General features: G+C 47.0%; 2 protein-coding genes across 8 annotated transcripts; one reads left to right on the forward strand and one right to left on the reverse strand.

Annotated features, from left to right (window-relative positions):
- Positions 1-1,120: 1,120 nt before the first annotated feature.
- Positions 1,121-16,710, forward strand: SLC1A6 (solute carrier family 1 member 6). 7 transcript variants are annotated; one of them, XM_045082682.1, is made up of 11 exons: positions 1,175-1,259; positions 2,680-2,775; positions 6,091-6,302; positions 6,491-6,628; positions 8,149-8,353; positions 9,387-9,429; positions 9,930-10,273; positions 12,802-13,035; positions 14,227-14,421; positions 15,223-15,357; positions 16,132-16,710. In XM_045082682.1, exons 3-11 carry the CDS (start codon positions 6,098-6,100, stop codon positions 16,325-16,327), a joined length of 1,695 nt encoding a protein of 564 aa, XP_044938617.1. In that variant the 5' UTR covers positions 1,175-1,259; positions 2,680-2,775; positions 6,091-6,097; the 3' UTR covers positions 16,328-16,710. The 7 variants fall into 7 exon arrangements, with proteins under 7 accessions (XP_044938610.1, XP_044938617.1, XP_004761209.1 ...); XM_045082675.1 differs by lacking the exon at positions 2,680-2,775 and having other exon boundaries at positions 1,121-1,259; XM_004761152.3 differs by lacking the exons at positions 1,175-1,259; positions 2,680-2,775 and adding an exon at positions 1,319-1,447.
- A 1,687-nt stretch (positions 16,711-18,397) lies between these two features.
- LOC101676045 (olfactory receptor 7C2) lies at positions 18,398-19,360 on the reverse strand. Its single transcript, XM_004761149.3, has one exon. It carries the CDS (start codon positions 19,358-19,360, stop codon positions 18,398-18,400), a length of 963 nt encoding a protein of 320 aa, XP_004761206.2.
- Positions 19,361-23,258: the final 3,898 nt, after the last annotated feature.

Genomic DNA, 23,258 nt, shown 5'->3' on the forward strand with positions numbered 1-23,258 from the left:
CTATCTGGGGGAGGGGTGCTACTGTCAAGGAGGTGGGTAGGGTAGTATAGAGAAAGATCTGGAACTCAGGAGGTTGCTCCCTGCCTGTGTGACTTTGGGAAAGTTACTGAACCTCTCTGAAAGGCTTTCCCTTCATCAAAGGGGGGTAGTGGTATCTACTTCAGAGGGGTGTGTAGATTAACTATAAGCAAAAGAGCCTGCCCAGGCTAGGAAGTTCCCCTCAACAGTTGTTCGATAACAACAACAGCAGTAACAAACATATACTGATTTTTATGACCTGTGGGGCTGAGACCTCAGCTCTTGAAAAGGGCAGTTAGCTTTCAGGAGAGGCAGAGGGGGGTTGGAATCGAACAAATCGGTGTCGTTTGAGAAGAAACGCACGATCAACTTTGCCAGGTGCACTCTAAAGACAGCAAAGAATAATATTAATTACAACAATACAGAAATTATTCGTCTCCCATCTGTACGATGCTTCATGGGGCTCGCAGCATTTCCACACTCACGCGCTCGAATTTTTCTCAGCTTTAATTTTCTGTGGGGTCGGCCAAGTAATCTCCGTTGTTTAAATAAGGCCAAGCTCAAAGAGGGAGAGGGGCTGGCTCAAGGGCACACAGCGGCCAAGAGGCCAAGGCCCGGCTGTGTGCCGGAAGGGAGAAGCAGGACCACGGAGCCCACGTGGCGGCCGGGGCACCTGGAGGGTGGCCCCCGCGTCTGGCCCAGACCTCCTCGGGGGATGCGGGTCCGGGCCCAGCGGTACCGGGGCGGGTCCCGCAGCTCTTCCGGGACCTTCGGGCCTCGGCGGGGGCGGCGGGGGGAGGAGGCGCGGGAGGCTGGGGCTCGGAGGCGCGGCTCCGAGGCGGGGGCGGGGGCGGGATGCGGGAGAGAACACCCACCTCGCTCAGCCCAGGATCCCCCTCCCTCCCCACCCGCGCCGTGCCCTTCCTCCCGCGCTGCGGCTGAGCCTGGGCTCGGCGCGGGGGAGGCGGGGGGCATCCCGGAGGGGATCCCGCCCCCTCCCCCGGCCGCCCCGCGCCCCCGCACCCACGTGAGCGCAGGGCCAGCCGGAATCCCACCGGCTGCACAGCGCGTCCCGGCTTCGCGCCGGTGCCTCCGCCGTCCTGTCCCCGCGCCAGCTCGGCGCCGTCCCTGGCGGCTTCCTGCTGCTCCGGCCCGGCGCTTCGCCGGGCTCCGGCACCTGCATCCGGGCGCAGCGAGCAGGCCGAGGCGCAGGCGGGCCGCCCCCGCCGCTCCGGGAGCGGGTGAGTGGGGACACCGCGGCTCCTCTCGGCCAGGGGCTTTGGGGTCGGGGCGGGCGGGATCCGAGGCGGGCTTGGTCCACCCTGGGGTCAGGCGGGTGGGGCGCCCCTGCGTCCGCGTTCCCAGCTCTCGGCCGCCTTTGTCTCTGCTGCCCCTCAGCATGATCGCCGCCGCTCTTCAGATCGCCTTGGTGAGTTTCCTACCATCTTAGCCATTCATCACCTGTGGGCTCATTACCCATCTCCCTCCTCCTCATCCTATCTCTCTGACAGTGGCCTCAGTTCGTGGGCAGGTTTCCATCTCTGTGCGTGATGCTTCCTCCATTTCCAGGGCTCTGCTCCCACCCCCATCAGGGTGTTTAATTCCTCCAACTCCGGACAGACTGATTGTGACTGAGACTTTGGCCGCCGTTACACCGGTGGTGGGTGGGAAGTTGTGTGTGGGCTGGTGGTGGTGGTGCTGTGTGTGTGGGAGGCTGAATTTATGAGTGGCTCGCCTTCCTAGAGAGGTATGTGGGCTGGGTGCTTAAATGTGGGAAGGAATTTGAATGTCTGAAGTTTTGTGTCTGGAGTCCCAAGTTGTGTGTGTGTGTGTGTGTGAGAGAGAGAGAGAGAGAGAGAGAGAGAGAATGAGAGAACTCTGTGGCTCTCGGTGTATGGAGTTTCATTTAGGGAGAGGAATTGTTCAGGGTCTTGAAGGTGTGTGTGGAGTTGTATGTCTGATGGTGTGCATGAAAGTGTGTGTGTTTGTGTGTGTAGGGATTGTATGGCCGACACTGCAGGAGTGGGGTTGCATTTCTGAAGGTGTGCATGGGCTTGTGTGTCTGAAGAGCTCTGTGTGTGTGACTGTATGTCTGTGCGGTGGTATTTGTGTCAATTGCACACAGAGGTGTGTGAGACTGTGCGTTTGGAGCTGTGCGTGATATGTTATGTATGTGATTTCTCTCCTCTCTTTCCTTCCCCCATTCACTCCTCTGGCCAGCAGAGTGTTGAGATAAAATGTAGAGGAAGCATACATTTGCCCACTGAGCTTGCTTTGGTTTTAGGTTGTAGAGGCCCTTCCTTTCTTTCCTTTGGCTCCAAGGGAGGGGTGGCCATCCCATCTTATTGCACCCCAAAATCAAGGGTGGGGAAACAAGGTGGGAGACCCATCTTGAGCTCCTGCAGACTGGGGACACTTGAAGGGCCACTTCCCAGACAGCAAGTCTAAAAAAAAAAAAAAGAAAAAAGAAAAAAGAAAAAGAAAAAGAAAAAGAAAACAACAACAAAAACCAGGGTCAAGAGAATGCCTAGGACCAGGAGAGACTGAGAGACTGGAAAAGAGAGAACCCAGGGTTCAGTGTTTGTCTCTGCCCTCAGCTGTGTGTCTGTTGGGTTTCTGCTTTATATCAACCCCAGTTAATCTCTATTTTGTGCCCACCAGGCGCTGTTCTAAGCGTCATGTGAATTGGGCCAGCCAAGCCCCACAAAAGTGACCAGTTCCATCAAGGTGGAGGGAGATTTGAAATAAAGAGCTCAGGTATGCTCTTCTGTTAGGGCAGGGACTAGCAAATTTTGTCAGTGAAGGGCTAGAGAGATTGTACTGTGGCCCACACACTCTCTGTCCCAACACCCCTGCTCAGATGTTGTAGTATGGAAGTAGCCATAGGCAACACGTAAGAAATGAGTGTGGCTCTGTGCCAATAAAATTACTTATACAAGCAAGCAGTGGGCTGGCTTTGGCTCTCAGACTATGGTTTGTCCATTTCTGCAATATGCTGTACTGCTTCTTGTAAGGAAGAGAAAGGAAGGAGACAAAACTAGTTCTGGACCCTTTGTGGCTAGTTGGGATCTCAGCTGAATACTACCTGGGGACCCACAGGTAATTCTGTGCTACTGCTTGGTGACTGGGAACATGCATTCTAGAGAGAGGGAGGAATTATGAGTTTCCTGTGTAGTCTGTGGTTCCAAATCTGGGATTTTTCACTACAAGGTGAGAATCAGTGAAACTATGGTTTCAGTGATGGACCCAACTGGGGTTTAGCATTGAGAATGGGGCTTGGACCTGGAGGGAGCAGGGCCTGAAGAGTAGAGGCACGTGTCCCATGCTTTGGATATGGGGGACCAGAAAAAGGCAAGGAAGACGGTGGCCCCAGAAAAGTGACTGCACAGCCAGTGGCAGAAAAAAAAAAATATCCAGGGGTCTACTACTGGTGGAACTGAGACTTCCCTCAGACTCCCATATTCCATATTCCCTGACCTGGGTGAAGTTCAGCACAGGAACAATATTGGCTTGGAGAGTTTTTTAAGAACCAAATAAGTCTGGTGTATTTGTCAGGAAACAACACAATAGAAAAGCAGAACTGGAAAGATATGAGCAAAGTTAAGGGGGACCAGTAAGCATGGTGTAGTAACACTCAGGGACCAGCAAGAGTGGGGGCGGGGAAAGGGGCGGGGCCACCAGGGAGGAAGGGAGGGAGGAGGACAGGGCCAGAGCCTTGGCTGAAACAAAGGATTGTATTTCTTTTTTAGTTGAAACATATTTGACATGTAACATTGTATAAGTTTAAAGTGTGTACCATGTTGTTTTGATACATGTATATATTGTAATATGATTGTCATTGTAGCAATAGCTCCTCTATCTAGTCAGGGCAGCCAAGAACTCCCAACAGGGAAAGGTTGGTCTCTTCAACAGGTGTTGGGAAAACTGGATAAAAACATATAGAAAATGAAATTGGACCCCTATTTTATACTACTCAGAAAAATTAACTTGAAATGGATCCAAGGCTTAAACATAAGACCTGATACCATAAAACTCCTAGAAGACAAGGTAGGGAAGAAGCTCCTTGACATTGGGCTTGGCAAAGATTTTTTGCATGTAACACCAAAAGCATAAAAAAAAAGCAAAAATAAACCAGTGAGACCACATCACACTAAACACTGCACAGTTAAAGGAAATGAAAAGGCAACCTACAGAATGGGAGACATTTTTTTGTAAACCACGTATCAGATAAGAGGTTAATATCCTAAATATATAAAGAACCCATACAACGCAATAACAAACAACAATCTGATTAACAAATGGACAGAGGAACTAAATAGACATTTTTTCAAAGAAGGCATCCAAATAGCCAATAGATACACAGGACTGACAGGAGACTGAGGCAGAGGAATGCAACCTTGGCTGAACAGGGGTGTGGCAGGGAGAATGCTGCTCCCACTAGCCATTCTGCTGCTTCCCACTGGTCAGACCAAAAGTGGAGCCAGTGGGCAAGGAATCTTGGGCAGTGTGGTCAACTGTTTGCCTGAAGTGAATCTACAGGGTCAACAGAATTCCCAGGTTGCCTGGAATATGGACACTATCACACTTTTTTTTTTCCCCTGTGAGATCATTGCAGGCCAGTCTGTCTATCGTTCAAGAATAGGATGTCCAGTGCCCTGGGCCCATGATACTTTTAGGGATCCACAGAAATGTTTTAACTTATTTTGTATTTTATTTATTTATTTTGTTTTCATTTTTTTTAAATCAGAAGAAACAATTACACTTTTATTTTTTTTAATTTAATTTTATTTTTTCAGCATTCCAAGATTCATTGTTAAGAACTACACTTTTAGATCAAAGAAAATGGTTTAATGTATAATGTTAGGTGAAGTTCACATATCAGAAACTTAACCATTTTAAAGAGGCATCAGTGGCCTTTAGGACATTCTCAATGTTGTGCAACCATTCCCTCTATCTAGTTCCAAAATACTATATTCATTTTTGTAACAATTCACTTGTAAAAATATAATTTAATATTTTAATATAATGTATATATTTTAGTGGAGGAAGGAGTCCACAAAAATAAAAGTTTTTCTGGCTCATGCTACAAGCTGCCTGATACATGTAACATGTTTCATTGGTAAAGGATAGGCAGGTTTTAATTTTTACATGCATTTTGTTTAATGTGCATTAAAATATAATTTGCATTTCAAGTAATGATCTCTTTTCCATTTAAGAGATATTTATTTAAATAAGGTTACAGGTTAGAGAGGAGAATGGAGTTGGGAGAAATTGGAAGGGGAGGTGAACCATGAGAGATTATGGACTCTGAAAAACAATCTGAGGGTTTTGAAGGGGCGGGGGGTGGGAGGTTGGGGGAGCAAGGTGGTGGGTATTGAGGAGGGCATGTATTGCATGGAGCACTGGGTGTGGTGCAAAAACAATGAATACTGTTATGCTGAAAAGAAATAAAAAAAAAATGGATCTTGAAGAGCCACTGGGGTCAAGGATTGTCAGCATTTCCTTCCTGAGGGATCCCACCTACAGCCCCTCTGCTCACTCATGCAGGGCACTTGTATTTACTGGGCACTCACTGGTTGCCAGGCATTTGCTGATTTTGTCATTGTGGAAAGGCCACTTGTTAGCACTACCAGGCCAGACACCAAACCATATTAATTTGGGGGGGCTAACACCAGGATGCCTTGTCTAGGGCTCTGCATGCAGTCGGTGCTCAGTAAAGGCTCTCTAGTTTGGTTTGTGTGCTGGGACAACTCCCAGCTGCTTGTGAGGATATGAAATAAGGAGGGCTCTGGAGTCAGGGATGGCAAAGGTGTCCATTACATTGTGGTCTCCTTCTCCTTCATGTCTGGGAGCGGATTGTGGAGATCTGGACCCTTTTCTGCCAGGATTTAACTCTGAGCCCCAGGCAGTGTTCTCAGGTGTCCCACCATGGGCACATCCCACGTGGACAGGTGGACATGGCCCCTCCCCTGGTGTTTGGATTCTGAGTTCCTCCTTTGTCCACCCTTTCCCCTGTCCCCACAGCCACCTTCTGTCCTCTCCATTACCAGAAAGCCCCTCTGTCCCCCGCAGATAGACCATGAGCAGCCACGGGAACAGCCTGTTCCTGCGGGAGAGCGGCCAGCGGCTGGGCCGGGTGGGCTGGTTGCAGCGGCTGCAGGAGAGCCTGCAGCAGAGAGCACTGCGCACGCGCCTGCGCCTGCAGACCATGACACGTGAGCACGTGCTGCGCTTCCTGCGCCGGAACGCCTTCATCCTGCTGACCGTCAGTGCTGTGGTCATCGGTGAGCTGGCTGGGAGGGGCAGAGACCTCAGAGAAATTCCCTGCACGCACATATCATCACTCCACCCACTCATTCTCACCGGCACATGCACTTGGCAACACCCACCGCTTTCCCCCGCATAAGGACATATTCACACAAATGGGGCCGAGTGACCCAACCCATTCCACGAGCCCTTCTTTCGGTTCTAGGAGTCAGCCTGGCCTTTGCCCTGCGCCCGTACCAGCTTACCTACCGCCAGATCAAGTACTTTTCTTTCCCTGGAGAGCTTCTCATGAGGATGCTGCAGATGCTGGTGCTGCCACTCATTGTCTCCAGCCTGGTCACAGGTGAGAGAGCCCAGGCCAGTGTTGGCCTCCGAGACCCATCCTGCAGTCCCGACTCAAACCTGGAGCCAAAGCTATGGCAAGCATGGGATCACCTCCCTATCTTAGAACCTCAAACATGAGCCCTGCGCCTACCCAGAGTTCTTGCCCAAAGCCTAGATCTTCATCAGACTCAGGTTCCAGTCCCCATATGACCTATGCCACTTATCTCAGTAACTTTACTGCACTTTTCTGTGTAGAGAAAATACCAGCCTGCATCCAAAGGTGAAAGAAAGACTGTGATAGGGCTGCCGGGGAAGATAGAATGGCATCAAGGGCCAGGGGGTGGGATTGGGTGAAAGTGTTTGAGATGAAGGTGACGGGATGGTGGATGGGGGCCAGGGTAGAAATAGGGATGAGTTATGCAAAGGTTGAAAACTTTTTTTGTAAAGGTCCAAATAGTAAACATTTTCAACATTGGGGGCCATATGATTTCTGTCAACTACTTAGTTCTGCTATGGTAGTGGAGAAGCAGCTGCAGATTCATCTGTAAGCAAATGTGTGTGGTTGTGTTCCAATAAACCTTTATTTACAAAGACAGAGAGGGGGCCAGATTTAGCCCCTAAGTGGTTGATCGCCAACCTCCAGATTTTGGGATGGGGATGAAGATAAAGGACTGAAAGAGTGGTTTCTTGGGTTGGGTTTCCCAGAAGCAGAGCCTAAAATGGGGATATTTGCACAAATGATATATCAAGAGATAGCATTCAAGAGAGACCCATGAGGAAGCAAGGGGAGCAAGATGGGGCCGGGAAAGAATCTAAGCAGAGATGGGTTCAGGAGGAGGCCGGCCTCTCAGCCTTATCCCATTGATAACTCTGGAGCAGGAGAAAAGCTACAGAATTGTTCTTCCCAACTCTGCCATTATTTGAGTTAAAGGAACTGGCCTTCTGAATCCCTGTACCAGGCAGCCTTTGATTTTAGGACTTCCCTGGGGTATTTCTGGGCAAAGCAACTTTTGTTCTGCTGAGGGCCATTCTCCAGAGAAGGGGGCCACACAAACTGTTGGGAGCCAGCAACGCAATAGCTGAAGGGCAGTTGTGTTAGCCTGGTAAAGGGCTTTTGGAGGGAGCACCAAAAGAACTATTTCTCACAGATAGGGTACAGTAAGGTGGGCTGGAGGGAAGTATAATATTGGGGTCAATAGTAGGATGAAGAGTGGAATGAAAGTGACATTATGGTGTAACAGGCATAAATGGAGGGTGGGGTGGGAGTTGGAAAGTTCGGCTTGAAGTAGAGGAAGTTTAGTGAAGTGGGGCTTGGGATGAAGGATGGGGTGGAAGGAGTATTTGGAAAATAGAATAGGGGTTGAAGACTGATAAGAGGGGTCAAATGATGGCAGCGTGGGTGCTGGGGTGGGGTGCAGAAGAAGATTCTTGGTAAATTCTTGTTGAGCTGGTGGTATGAGGGAAATAGAGCTGATGATTGGGAGAGAGGGTGGTGGGGTGTGGATGATGCTGCTCAGGGTTGCACCACCTGTCCTCCAGGTATGGCATCCCTGGATAACAAGGCAACAGGGCGGATGGGGATGCGGGCAGCTGTGTACTACATGGTGACCACGGTCATTGCTGTCTTCATTGGTATCCTCATGGTCACCATCATCCATCCTGGGAAGGGCTCCAAGGAGGGGCTGCACCGCGAGGGCCGCATTGAGACCATCCCCACAGCTGATGCCTTCATGGATCTGGTCAGGTGACGTCCTTTCTAATTTTGATGGGAACTCTGGCCTTAGATGCAAGCAGCCATACTCAAGGAGAGACAAGGTGGCAAGGAAATACTCAAGGGGACAGGCTGATTCAGCCTGGAAATGCAACACCCAATTTGAACCTAGTTCATTGATACCCATTTAATGTCCTGGAGCCTTGTGCAAATCCTGAGAGTAGCTGACTCCTAGGGTAGGATCTTTTGGACCTTAGGCTCTGGAGGCTTTAGCTGCATCTTGAAATGAGCTCAGAACAGGTGGTATTTGGTGTTTCCAAGCTCCTTTTCTTTTAAAGAAGCTAAATTTTGCCAACCAGAATCAAGGCTTATCATGGTTTTTCCCTAGTCACTGACTTGGAGGAAACCCACATCTGAGGTCCACAAGTTATCTGTGTTTTTTGAGGCATCACTGGCACATGTGTGTGAATTGAAGTCTGAGGTAGCATAGGGTTCTATGGAAGGGCTTAGAGAGGCATGGATTTGAGGTCCATCTGCACCCCTTTTGAGCTGTGTTGCTTTGGGTAACATCTGTAAGTTCTCTCTGTGTTGGTTTCTTTGTGCATAAAATGGGGACCTTGGTAGTGCTTACTTCAAGAATTATTGTTGTGGGGACGCCTGAGTGGCTCAGTTGGTTAAGCAGCTGCCTTCGGCTCAGGTCACGATCCCAGCGTCCTGGGATCGAGTCCCACATCGGGCTCCTTGCTCAGCAGGGAGCCTGCTTCTCCCTCTGCCTCTGCCTGCCATTCTGTCTGCCTGTGCTCGCTCTCTCCCCCCTCTATGATAAATAAATAAAATCTTAAAAAAAAAAAGAATTATTGTTGTGTTTAGATAAGCACTTAGCTTTAGATACTTTAGATAACTTTAACTTTAGATAAGCACTTAGCTCAGTACCTGGTCTAGAGTAAGCATTCACTTGTTGGCTGCCACTATTATGGTTGGTATTATTGCTATTTTTCTTACTATTATCACCCTGGACTCCTTCCCAAGGTCTAACCACCTCCCTTCTTCTGATGTTTTTCTGCAGAAATATGTTTCCACCCAACCTGGTCGAGGCCTGCTTCAAACAGGTCAGCGGGAAGTGCATGGTGTGTTCAAGGAGGTTTGGGGGGGGTAGCTTGATGCTGAGTGAGTGGTCCTGGGGTGAGGGACGGGAAGAAGAGCATGCCAGTGCAGTGGGAAGGGGCATTTGGAAGAGTCTTGGAGAAAGAATGTACCTCCCATTGGTGAAATGATCAAGGGAAGATAACAGAAAAGGACTTAGGCCAAGAGCTGCCTGGGGATGGTGCTGAAGGAGGAACCAGGGCATCTCACCATAGATGACTGAGGAGAAAGTTTCCCAAATCTCTCTGAACAGGGAGCTTTGAAAAATGCAGACTCTTTCCTCATTCTTCCATGCATTGGTTGTTCACTCCTTTATTCATGTATTCCTTCACTCGATCTTCTATGCATTGGTCAAGTCCTCTAAATAAGACTATCCAGGGGTAGCAACCAGGAATTGGTGTTCTAAATAAACTTCTTCAGGAGATTCTGATGAATTGATTTTGGCCCCAATCTCTCCATATTTCAGTTCAAGACACAGTATAGCACGAGGCTGGTAACCAGGACCATAGTGAGGACAGAGAATGGATCTGAGCCAGGCACCTCCATGCCTCCCCCGTCCTCAATGGACAACGGAACTAGCCTCCTGGAAAATGTCACCTGGGCCTTGGGCACCCTGCAGGAGGTGCTGAGCTTCGAGGAGACTGTACCTGTGCCTGGCTCAGCCAATGGCATTAATGCCCTGGGCCTTGTGGTCTTCTCTGTGGCCTTTGGGCTGGTCATTGGTGGCATGAAACACAAGGGCCGAGTCCTTCGGGATTTCTTCGACAGCCTCAATGAGGCTATTATGAGGATGGTGGGCATTATTATCTGGTAAGTGCTGGGTTTTGACAGGGCTGACAGGTGATGGCACATGGGAAGTGTGGAACCAGGACTGGGAAGTCAGGCTGTGGGGCAGCTGCTCAAGGGGCTATTGGGCCATTTTGCCAAGGTTATTCATGTATGTATTGGTTGATTTACTCATTTATACATTCACTCATAAACTCATTCACAGACTCATCCACGCATTAATGAAGCCATTGTTTGACTGACTGATTGATTTACTCACTCTGCCGTGTATTCAGTCAAGCTCATTCTTTGGCCCACTCATTCATCTCTGCATTTGTTATTCTCCTATTCACTCCCTCATGTATTCCCTGCATTTATTCACTTAACACACTCATTCATTCACTCACCTGATCATTTGTGTCTCATTTGCTCATTTCCTTATTTGTTTATCCACTCACTAGTTATTCCTTAGTTGATGCATGCGTGCATCCATTTTACCATTCTCTATTCCTTCACCAATTTCTTTACTCATTCAGCAGAACTTTTCCTGGGTTAACTGTCTAGAATGCAGGGATATGCTGAATTCAGCCCCTGTCCCCAAGAAGCTTATGAAATTTTGGAGGAGACAGACACATCCTAGAAAGTATATTACAAGGTGGAATGTTCTATAGCAAAGGGGTGTTCAAAAAGAGTTGGGAACATGAAGAAGTGAGCAGCCAAGGAAGGGATATGGAGTGAACTCTGCCTGGTAAGGTGAAGAGGGAGTTATGGAAAAGGTTGCCTCATAGTTGGGTCTTGAAAGGCAAGTGGGAACCCAATAGGACAGGAATGGAGAGAGGCTGTTCAAGCAGGGAAAGAGAACATACAAAGCCTGCAGGAACCTGAGTTGGCTGGAGGATGGTGGGGAGTTTAGGGAGGTAGGAGCACAGGGTAAGTTGGGAGTGGTGGTGCAAGATATTAACAAGACTGTCCAGGGCCAAACTGGGGAAGACTTTGTACCTAATCTCCAATAATTAGAAAGTTGCATAGGGGACTAGAGGCCAAGTTTAAAACTTGGAAAAGGAGCTGAGGGGGGAGCTTATCAAGGATAGGCAAGAAGACTGACAAGATGGAAGCTCAACTGTATTGGAAACCATAAACTTATAGAGGTGTTGTTGGCAGAATTTATCCAGATGTGCTGGCTGGGTGAATATAGAAGGAAAGAAGCCCCATGCAATTGACCTAGGGTTGAGGAGTTTTGTGGAGAATGAAGAGGAAGGATGATGATGAGGGAGCTGGGGAGGGTGTTCACAGAGCAGGCAGAGAGGTAGGTGAAGACTGGGAGACAGCTCAGCAGCCTCCCATCTGGTCTCACCATGAGCCCAGCTGAGCCCAGGGGAATACAGATGTGGCCAGAAGAGTGCTCCACATCCGCCTTCCCACCACCTCAGGGTGGGTCTCATTGTTTCTGACCCAAGCTATTGTACCAATTTCCCAAGAGGTCCTGGCCTCCTCCTGCCCTCCAATGCTTCTACCATGAGAACCACCAAGTGTAGTCTTCACTTTCTAGAGAGGAGTAACGCAGAAGCCTGGTGATGGGTGAATGAAGGCACCACTGGCAGGTGCCAGTGTCTCATCTTGCAAGACTAAGATGCGCTGGTTTGTGGGGAGCACAGGTGAGCCCCTGATGAACTCACTCTGTCTCCTCTCACTTGTCACTCCACAAACACTGTCTTCTCTCTTCTCCTTCAGCACTTGTAGCTCATGCTCATCTCAGGGTCTTTGCATGGTGCTTGCAATGCTTCTCCTTCAGATAGATGTGTCTCTTCACATCGTTCAGGCCACTGTGTGAACGTCACATCTCCAGGGAGGCCCTTCCAGACCACTCACACTGGTGCAGCACACTGAGGGACTCTATGCAGCTCGCACCATCTGAAGTTTTTAATTAGGCATTTCTATGTGTATTGCCTGTTTTCCCCATTAGAATGTACGTGCCACAGGGGCAGGGACAGTGTGACTGGAGCAGAGTAGGTGCTCAAGAGAGTGGTCGAATAAATAAATGATTTGATAAGACATGTGGTTTGGGATGTCTGGGGGAAATTCAGGTGAAATAACTCAGGGTCAGTGAGTGAGTGAGAATATGCACTTACACGAAAGAGAACAGGGGCATTGAGGTTACACATTTAAACAAACAGAGTTGGAGGTGGTGAATAAGGGAAGTTTGAAGGCCAGTAATAGGGGATGTTTGGGCCACATCTAGAGAAAGAGTCCCAAGAAGTGACTATTTGGGGAGGGACTTGAATGGTGGAGTGGAGGAAAGCGAAACCTTATAAGAATGTATGCGCTGGAGTTGTAGGAACTTTCCCCTGCTGTTCTAGGTGTGATCTGTGGGTGAGTAGGCAGAGGCAGTGGGATATGTTTATGGGGTCCATCCCTGTTTGTCAGTATGTGGGGAAGTTTTGGGCAGAGTAGGGTGCTGTATGATGGGCACTGCCTGGCTCTAAGGTCTTATATGGGCAAAGCCTTGGGGATGCCAGCTCTGAGGTTTAGGGGAAGTCATGAGGGCACTCTGACAGGTGTCTGGCTTGGCCTAGGTATGCACCTGTGGGGATCCTGTTCCTGATCGCTGGGAAGATCCTAGAGATGGAGGACATGGCTGTCCTGGGGGGTCAGCTGGGCATGTACACCCTGACCGTCATTGTGGGCTTGTTCCTCCATGCTGGTGGTGTCCTGCCCCTCATCTACTTCCTCATCACCCACCGGAACCCCTTCCCCTTCATTGGGGGCATGCTGCAGGCCCTCATCACTGCCATGGGCACATCTTCCAGGTATGGCTTCATCCCCCACCCCCAGCACTTTTCTGAGGTTCACTGTCAGTTGTTCAAAGGCCCTCCTAAGAGTCCTGGCCCTCAATCCCCGTACTAAACCTCATCTGAGCTATGTGGTAATGTCAGTGGTTCCTGAAGGTCTGCAGGCCAATGGATACCTGGGTGCTTATCTTTGTCCCAAACGGGTTCTACTGACCTGCTTTCCACATTTTCTATTTCTCTATTTTATGTGGAGGAGAACCAGCTGCCAATTTGAGGTTAGGACCGAGGTGCTCCCTATTCTGTGTCATTTTCTAGCTCAGAGTCTCATTTCCCCTCAAAGTGGTCTCTGGGAGCTCACTTGGCTCCTTTCTCTTCCTTCCCCCTTTTCTGTGGTTTTATAGGGTTAGTAAAGAGCTTCCCTTTCCCCCGTCATCCAAAATCAAAGCGGTTTGAGAAGTATCACGAGAGCCAACTGGATGGAAGAATAATATCATTGTTATTGCTCATAATGCTGCCTGGAGAATGCACCTTTTGGTCTTTGGCCAATAAGATTGATGCCATTGTAGCCCAGAGTGACACTCACCTGATCACCACAGGGTTGGATCCCCAGAGGCCTTCTTTTTGAGATCAGGCTTCTCACTGCATGACATCAAGCTGACCAGACCACATGTTTTGTGGTTAGGCCAACTCCAAGTGAGATGTCCATTCCTTCAACTAAACTCCCCAGTCAGTTCGACTGCTCTTCCCCTACTGTGGAGTGGTGGGGAGAGAGACCAGGAGGGTTAGTGTAGCTGATGTCGCTCCCTGAGCTACATGAGTGGGATTAGGGGTCTATGTAATACTTCTCTTTTAACCCTGAGGGTGTGGGAGGTCAGTAGAGCCCTAGTCCTTTCCTTTCTGGGAGTGGGAAGTTCGCCAGTGGCATGAATAAGTATCTAGTAATTAGCTTTAAGCTGTTGCTTTTAAGTGGGTCGAGAGACCTTCAACCTAGGGGACTACCATTGCCATGTGCTTCTTGCATCATGAAGAGCCCTTATTCCCCATGCACAGTTACCAACCTCTGAAATGTTATGCTCCTGCCATCCTCCCCTTGCCCTGGCTTCCACCCGATCTCCCAGTATTCTCAGCAGAATCCCTCCTTTGGCCCATGGCTACTCCAGTCCCTTCCTGCCACTCCCCATTCTCAGCCTCCAGGGTTCTCTCCCCTAGCTCTGCAACACTGCCTATCACCTTCCGCTGCTTGGAGGAGGGCCTGGGTGTGGACCGACGCATCACCAGGTTCGTGCTGCCTGTGGGGGCCACTGTCAACATGGATGGGACTGCTCTGTATGAGGCCCTGGCCGCCATCTTCATCGCCCAAGTCAACAACTATGAGCTCAACCTGGGCCAGATCACGACCATCAGGTGAGGTGATCTTGGGTGGGATCTGCCAGCAGGTGAGATCTAAGAAGTCGTTAGGTTGGCTAGGGGTGGAGGGAGACTCAGCTTCTTGATGTCAAGGGAGGCTTTGAATGTTGGAGGGGGGATGTGGGAAGACCCCAGCTACCCATGCCAAATGAGGCTAAAGATGAGACTGTGAAACCTGAGGCTATTAGGAACTGGCCAGATGTTTCAGTCCCATCTTCTCTCACATGCTATGGTGGGAGATACCTTTGCCCAGTGTTTTCCAAAGTATGGCTTGTGCATCCTAATAACCTGATACTCTGAGAAGAAGGATGGATCCCTGGGTCTCATTACCCAGAGGTTCCATATGGTCATTTTAAATATAACGGCAAACTTCACATCCTTCATGTCTTTGGTCTAGTGTCAACTGCTTAGGGAGGTGTTTCCTGAATATTCTATTTAAAGTGGCATGGTTTGGACTTTCGTAGGCTGAACTGTTTCTCTATTGCACCCTCTGCCTTAGTATATGTTTTAAGTATTCATCTTGTTTATTGCCTGCCTCCCCCACTAGAATGTAAGCTCTGTTTGGGCAGGGAATTTCTTTTAAGGGAGTTTCTACTAGGTGTCTAGCATGTAGTAGATGCTCAATAAATATGAGTTGAAAGAATACATTTATTGAAGGCTGCTTTTTATTTTCAGGCACTTAATTTAAGATGTTCCAGGGAACCACCTCTTCCCTTCTGTTGTGCCCTTTCTCACTCTCTTCCTCATCTTCTCCTTCCCACCTCCTGCCTTCTCCCTGTGTTCTCTCTTCATGTACAGTATCACGGCGACAGCAGCCAGCGTTGGGGCTGCTGGCATCCCCCAGGCAGGTCTGGTCACCATGGTCATTGTGCTCACATCGGTCGGCCTGCCCACTGAAGACATCACGCTGATCATAGCTGTGGACTGGTTCCTGTGAGTGTTCTTCAGGCCCTGGTGCTATCTTTCCCCAACCCCATCCCCGCTTTCCTTGTGAGACCCCTAACCCGTGAGCCCTCATTCCAGCAAGGACAGAGTTATAGAATTTTAGAGTAGAAGGAAAGTCTTGGAGAATACTCCAAACCATGGCCTGTAGATCCCAAATCCCATAGAGTTAACCTGGGGAGTAGGGTGGGGGAGGAGATGAGCAATGGGGGCTTTACCGATGAGCCTGAAAAGCCCTTGTACCTGGAGAAGTCACAAAAAGGTGATCCATGGGACAGAGCTGGCTTGCAAATTTTTGTTGTTTTTAGTTTGTGTTTTTAATATTTAACTTCGAAAAACAGAAGGCTTACATTAAAAAAATCTGGACTTTCCTTCCCATTTAGGAACAGTCAGGGGATCTGAGTCCCACTTAGACAGGGTCCAGGCTGGCCTGATTTGCTCACAGTTGTTACCTTCCTCATCCTGTATGCTGTTCAGCCCACAGCCCCTAATTTTCTTTATCAGATGTTTACATCCTTAAAAAAAATAATTGCAATGCTAAGATCACATGTGAGTTTATCAGAGTTGATACAACCTACATCTGTTAGGAGGAAGGGAAACTGAGGACATCATGGGGGAGGCACCTGCTTGAGGTTATGTGGTTGTGGATGGAGCATGAGCCCCACATCCCAGACACAAGGAACCTCCCATCCTGATGCACCCTCTCCTCCATGAGCTCTTCAAATCTCAGCTAACAGTGGCTTCTCTCTCCCCACCCTTCCCCAGTGACCGACTTCGCACAATGACCAATGTCCTGGGGGACTCTATTGGAGCTGCCGTCATTGAGCATTTGTCCCAGCGGGAGCTGGAGCTGCAGGAAGCTGAGCTTACCCTCCCCAGCCTGGGGAAGCCCTACAAGTCACTCATGGCACAAGAGAAGGGGACGTCCAGGGGACGGGGAGGCAACGAGAGTGCCATGTGAGGGGCCCCCAGCTCTGCCGCTCAGAGAGGAGGGAATAGGGCTGGGGTGGGGGCGGGGGGGATGTCCTAGGGAAGACCTGCTGCTCGAATGACTGTGCACTAAACACACATGTTCTGTCTGGCTTGTTTGGTGGAAACCGAGATAAAGGAGCAGGGACGAAAGGATGTCCAAGGCCTCCATTTCTCTCTAAGTGCATGGGGAGAACTTGTGGAGGGCAGTGAGCAAGGCAGGGAGGAAACTCTTCTCCTGGGACTGGGGGTGAGGACAGCTTCGGGTCCCACAAGCTGAGGGGTCAGCTTATGTTATTTATTTTCTCAAGGAGTGGTGGAATTGAAAGAGGTAAAGGAAAACTGCCATTTATTATAATAAAACAATATTCATGATCTCCGTGTTGGGGGTCCCCATGACCTTCAGTGATTTTCTAGGACACGTGGAACTTGTAAAAGCTGTGATGCTCACATTTATGACTTACTGCAGTGAGAGGATGCAGATTAAAATCTGCAAGGACAAAAGTTGCCTGGGGCAGGGTCCAGAAGACACCAGATATGGGCTTCCAATTGTCCCCTCTGTGGAATCCCATGGACGCCCTTAATTCTCTCAGCAATGATGTGTGACAGTACGTATGCCAGCCAAGGAAGCTCAACTTAGCCTTGGTGTCCAGGATTTTTATTGAGGGTTCTGTCTTGTAGGCATGGAGTGCTTCAGCCCCCACAGAAGTCAAGTGAATATAGTCTTGTCCAGGGCCCCAGGTGAATAAAAACAGGCATTCACCATAAATTACACAGTCAGCATAGACAACCTGGCACAGCGCAGGGCCCTAGGTTACAAAGACACTTTTATCAGGGAGGATATTCCAAGGACTCAGATGTTATTTCCTGGGAGCTGATCAAAGGCAAGTCCTTTCTCTGGACTATGTAGGCTTTGAGTACCCCTGGCCCTTCTAGTTAACCCTTTACTTCATACACCCATGGCTGGTAATAGAGGAAGCAGCTTCCTATAGGGATGAGTAGCAGCATCTTGTAGTCCTAACTCTTGACTCCGGAAACCAGTTGGCTCAGACACCCCTGCTGACCTCAGGAAGCTCTGTGTCTCCTTACTATACAGGCAAGTCTAATGAATCAGGTGGGACATTAAATGAGACCTTAATAAAACTGGGGGAAAGCCCAAGTAAATAGAGAGTAACATAATTCCAGACATCATGGGTATAACTTAACTCTATAATCTTTTTGTCTAGGGAACACAATATTAGCTTTTTCTAAATCAAATAAACTTCACTTGAGCACCTAACTCTCTCAAGGGGGAAGGGACATTCCAACACAGGTATGTTTGGGGATGCCTCTCCCCATTCTTTAGGATCCCAAGAGAACCCTTGAGCTATGTAAATTGGAGAATGTGGAAGAAGGAATCCAAGAATTCTTTAACTTATTTGCAGTCACCATGGAAACATTTATGCCAGTGACTGGAAAAGTCCATGCAAAGGCAAGATGCTTATAGAACATCCTACTCCACATTTGACTCTTGGGAGATTTGCCTGGGATCCCAATCTCAAACCAGAATTTCTGCCTCTAGCCCATGGTCTGTGTCAGTAGAAATCTCCTGTGGAAGCAGGGTGTATTAGTTTGCTAGGGCTATGATGACAAAGTACTACAGACTGGTGGCTTAAGCAATAGAAATTTATTTTCTCATAGTTTTGGACACAAATCTTTGACTTGATTCCATTCACATAACCTCAGAAAACATCTAAATGAGTTTGCAAGGTGACATTTACCAATTAGGCACACATCTTATCACCTTGGATATGTCTATTAAAACATGAGATTTGATTTATTTTTCAAGAAGTTCAAACCATCACTGAAGGTTACTGAGAAAATAGCAGGTTCTATTCATATCAAGTTAAAATTACTAGTTACAAAATGAAAAAAGGAATCTACAAGGGAACCTGAAGAAAAATAGAGGGCAGGGAAGAACCAAGGAAAGTCTTTCTTGAAAACATGTAAAATTAGGAAAAATAAAAAATATTGCATGAAGGAAACTAAGATTTGTGGTCTTCAGTATCGTGTGCCCAGGTACTCAGGAGAGTCCTATAATGGTCCTGATGCTGAGAGGCACCACCTTCCTGAGGAATGCAGCCAGGGCCCCCATCATGTCCCTGTTCCTCAAGCTGTAGATGAAGGGGTTCAGCATGGGGGTGACAATAGTGTACATCACTGAGGCCACCAGACTTGTCCTGGGAGATGAAGTCACTGCAGAACTGAGGTAGACCCCAAGGCCTGTGCCGTAGAACAAGGAGACCACTGAGAGATGAGACCCACAGGTGGAAAAGGCTTTGTACTTGCCCCTGGTTGATGAAATTCTCAGGATGGAGGAGAAAATCTGAGAATATGAAAAGAGGATTCCAGAGAGAGGAAAAAGACCTAGGACAATAGTCACAAAATACACCACTATGTTATTGATCAGGGTGTCAGAACAGGAAAGCTTCAGGACTTCAGGAAGATCACAGAAAAAGTGTGGGATTTCCATGTTTTTGCAGAAAGACAGCCCCAAAAGGGTCAAGGTCTCGAGCAGGGATCCCATGACACTGATGCACCAGGACCCCAGGGCCAAGAGCCCGCAGAACCTGGGGTTCATGATGAGTGAGTAGTGCAGGGGGTGGCAGATGGCCACAAAGCGGTCATAGGCCATTACGGTCAGAAGTAAATTGTCCAGGCATCCAAATACAATGAAAAAAAAAATCTGGCTGAGGCATCCTTCATATGTTATGGTTTTGTTCAGAGTCTGGATGTTCAGCAGCATCTTGGGGATGGTGGTGGAGGTGAAACAGATGTCAGCAAAGGACAAGTTGGAGAGGAAGAAGTACATGGGTGTGTGGAGGTGGGAGTCTGAGCAGATGGCTAGGAAGATGAGCAGGTTCCCAGTGAAGGTGACCAACAATATGGACAGGAACAGCCCAAAGAAGAAAGACTGCATGTTCAGTTCCTCTGAGAATCCCTGGAGGAGAAAATTCCCAACTCCTGTTTGGTTTCCTCTTTCCATGAGGCTACTGGGTTTGCCCAGAAGGAGGAAAAAAGCAGCACAAGATTCACTCCAAATAAACATTTCCCCGAATGATAGTAATTTCCTTAATCCAAACTCAGGGGATTCATGAAATCATTCATTTTGACTAATGATTGGCCTTCATTGCTGACAAATTATGGTTACCATTGTTACCTGGAAAAATTTTCTCTAAGATCAGTGGTTCTCAAATTGTGATCCCTGACTAGCATCATCAGCACCACCTGGGAACTGTGTTGGAAATGCACATTTTTCAGGCCCACCTGACCTAATGAACCAGACACTTGAGATAAGGAGCCAGCATTCTGTGCCTTGACAGGCCCTCCTGGGGACTCTGGTGCACACCAGGTTTGAGGAGCCTTGCTCTAGTGCTTGTTTTCATCCATAAGCAATCATCCTTGATGCCTGCTCTTGTGCTTTCTGCTCAGTGCTTGTGGGAATGGAGAATTCTTGAATGCCAGGCAAATCTTCTAATCTTTGTCAGGTTCTTTCATTGTACTGCCTTTCTGTAATTTCTTTATCTTAGATCCTCTGGACCTTGCGTGTTCCTTCTGCTAAAAACCCCCCACCAATATTATTATTTTTAATCATCATTTATATTTAATTTATAGTATCAATGTCCCTATATAATTTCAGCAAAAATAGAATTTATAAGTATAGTGTCCTAGGGTTTCTCATTTACTTATTTATTTATACATTTAAAAAATTATTTTCTAAATTCCAGTATAGTTAACATACAAACTTAGATTAGTTTCAGGTGTACAATATAATGATTCAACAATTCTATACATGTCTCAGTTCTCATCATGATAAGTGTACTCCGTCGTCTCCTTCACCTATTTCACCCAATCCTCACCCACAAACGACCAGTTTGTTCTCTGTAGTTAAGAGTTTTTTGTCTCTTTTTTCTTTGTGTGTGTGTGTGTGTGTGTAGTTTTTATTTAAAATCTAGTTAGTTCACTTCTCCAATGAAGACATACAAATGGCTATCAGACACATGAAAAAATGTTCATCATCACTAGCAATCAGGGAGATTCAAATTAAAACCACATTGAGCTTTTGATCTTGATGAAGTCCCAAAGTTCATTTTAGCTTTTGTTTCCTTTGCCTTTGGAGACATATCCTTTTTTAAAATTATTTTTTAATTTTTTTGAATTAATTAATTTATTTTTAGCGTAACAGTATTCATTATTTTTTCACCACACCCAGTGCTCCATGCAATCTGTGCCCTCTATAATACCCACCACCTGGTAGCTCAACCTCCCACCCCTCCACCACTTCAAACCCCTCAGATTGTTTTTCAGAGTCCATAGTCTCTCATGATTCACCTCCCCTTCCAATTTACCCCAACTCCCTTCTCCTCTCTAACTCCCCATGTCCTCCATGATACTTGTTATGCTCCACAAATAAGTGAAACCATATGATAATTGACTCTCTTGACTCTCTAAGTCAAGAAATATGCTTGACTTACTTCACTCAGCATAATCTCTTCCAGTCCCGTCCATGTTGCTACAAAAGTTGGGGATTCATCCTTTCTGATAGAGGCATAATACTCCATAGTGTATATGGACCACATCTTCCTTATCTATTTGTCCGTTGAAGGGCATCTTGGTTCTTTCCACATTTTGGCGACCGTGGCTATTTCTGCTATGAACATTGGGGTACAGATGGCCCTTCTTTTCACGACATCTGTACCTTTGGGGTAAATATGCAGGATTGCAATGGCAGGGTCATAGGGAAGCTCTATTTTTAATTTCTGAAGGAATCTCCACACTGTTCTCCAAAGAGGCTGCACCAACTTGCATTCCCACCAACAGTGTAAGAGGGTACCCCTTTCTCCACATCCCCTCCAACACAAGTTGTTTCCTGTCTTGTTAATTATGGCCATTCTAACTGGTGTAAGGTGATATCTCAATGTGGTTTTAATTTGAATCTCCCTGAGGGCTAGTGATGATGAACATTTTTTCATGTGTCTGATAGCCATTTGTATGTCTTCATTGGAGAAGTGTCTGTTCATATCTTCTGCCCATTTTTTGATATAATTGCCTCTTTGGTGTGTGTTGAGTTTGAGGAGTTATTTATAGATCCTGGATATCAACCTTTTGTCTGTACTGTTATTTGCAAATACCTTCTCTCATTCCGTGCGTTACCTCTTTGTTTTCTTGACTGTTCCCTTTGCTGTGCAGAAGCTTTTGATTTTGATGAAGTCCCAAAAGTTTATTTTCGCTTTTGTTTCCTTTGCCTTTGGAGACATATCTTGAAAGAAGTTGCTGTGGCTGATATCAAAGAGGTTACTGCCTATGTTCTTCTCTAGGATTCTGATGGATTCCTGTCTCACGTTGAGGTCTTTTATCCATTTTGAGTTTATCTTTGTGTATGGTGTAAGAGAATGGTCGAGTTTCATTATTCTATATATAGCTGTCCAGTTTTCCCAGCACCATTTATTGAAGAGACTGTCTTTTTTCCACTGTATATATTTTCCTGTTTTATTGAAGATTATTTGCTTATAGAGTTGAGGTTCCATATCTGGGCTCTCTGTTCCACTGGTCTATGTGTCTGTTTTTACCAGGACCATGCTGTCTTGGTGATCACAGCTTTGTAGTAAAGCTTGAAATCAGGTAACGTGATGTCCCCAGTTTTGTTTTTCTTTTTCAACATTTCCTTAGCGATTTGGAGTCTCTTCTGATTCCATACAAATTTTAGGATTGTTTGCTTCAGCTTTTTGAAAAATACTGGTGGAGTTTTGATCAGAATGGCATTAAAAGTATAGATTGCTCTAGGCAGTATAGACATTTTAACAATGTTTATTCTTCCGATCCAAGAGCATGGAATGGTCTTCCATCTTTTTGTGTCTTCTTCAATTTCTTTCATGAGTGTTCTGTAGTTCCTCGAGTACAGATCCTTTACCTCTTTGGTTAGCTTTATTCTCAGGTATCTTATGGTTCTTGGTGATATAGTAAATGGAATCGATTTTTTCAAGATATGTCTCCAAAGGCAAAGGAAACAAAAGCAAAAATGAACTTTTGGGACTTCATCAAGAGCAAAATCTCTGCACAGCAAAGGAAACAGTCAACAAAACAAAGAGGCAACCCACGGAATGGGAGAAGATATTTGCAAATGATAGTACAGATAAAAGGCTGATATCCAAGATCTATAAAGAACTTCTCAAACTCAACACACACAAAACAGATAATCATGTCAAAAAATGGGCAGAAGACATGAACAGACACTTCTCCAATGAAGACATACAAATGGCTATCAGACACATGAAAAATTGTTCATCATCACTAGCCATCAGGGAAATTCAAATTAAAACCATATTGAGATACCACCTTGCACCAGTTAGAATGACCAAAATTAGCAAGACAGTAAACAGCGTGTGTTGGAGGGGATGTGGAGAAAGGGGTACCCTCTTACACTGTTGGTGGGAATGCAAGTTGGTGCAGCCACTTTGGAGAACAGTGTGGATATTCCTTCAGAAATTAAAAATAGAGCTTCCCTATGACCCTGCAATTGCACACTGGGTATTTACCCCAAAGATACCGATATAGTGAAAAGAAGGGCCATCTTACCCCAATGTTTATAGGAGCAATGGCCAGTGGTCCATATACACTATTATGCTTCCATCAGAAAGGATGAATACCCAACTTTTGTAGCAACATGGACAGGACTGGAAGAGATTATGCTAGTGAAATAAGTCAAGTAGAGAGAGTCAATTATCATATGGTTTCACTTATTGTGGAGCATAAGAAATAACATGGAGGACATAGGGAGATAGAGAGGAGAAGGGATTTGGGGAAATTGAAAGGGGAGATGAACCATGAGAGACTATGTACTCTGGAAAACACCCTGAGGGTTTTGAAGGGGAGGGGGCGTAGGA

Source organism: Mustela putorius, unplaced genomic scaffold, assembly GCF_011764305.1.
Source record: "Mustela putorius furo isolate JIRA1106 unplaced genomic scaffold, ASM1176430v1.1 tig00000095_pilon_pilon_pilon, whole genome shotgun sequence".
NCBI lineage: Eukaryota > Metazoa > Chordata > Mammalia > Carnivora > Mustelidae > Mustela > Mustela putorius.

What these genes read in the sequence shown, in the direction of transcription:
- LOC101676045 (XM_004761149.3), bottom strand. Translation starts at nt 19,360, where the DNA reads ATGGAAAGAGGAAACCAAACAGGAGTTGGGAATTTTCTCCTCCAGGGA.
- SLC1A6 (XM_045082675.1), top strand. Translation starts at nt 6,098, where the DNA reads ATGAGCAGCCACGGGAACAGCCTGTTCCTGCGGGAGAGCGGCCAGCGG. An exon ending in ATGGTGGGCATTATTATCTG is followed by an intron (nt 10,274 to 12,801) that starts GTAAGTGCTGGG and finishes GGCTTGGCCTAG; the next exon opens with GTATGCACCTGTGGGGATCC. An exon ending in GGCCAGATCACGACCATCAG is followed by an intron (nt 14,422 to 15,222) that starts GTGAGGTGATCT and finishes CTTCATGTACAG; the next exon opens with TATCACGGCGACAGCAGCCA.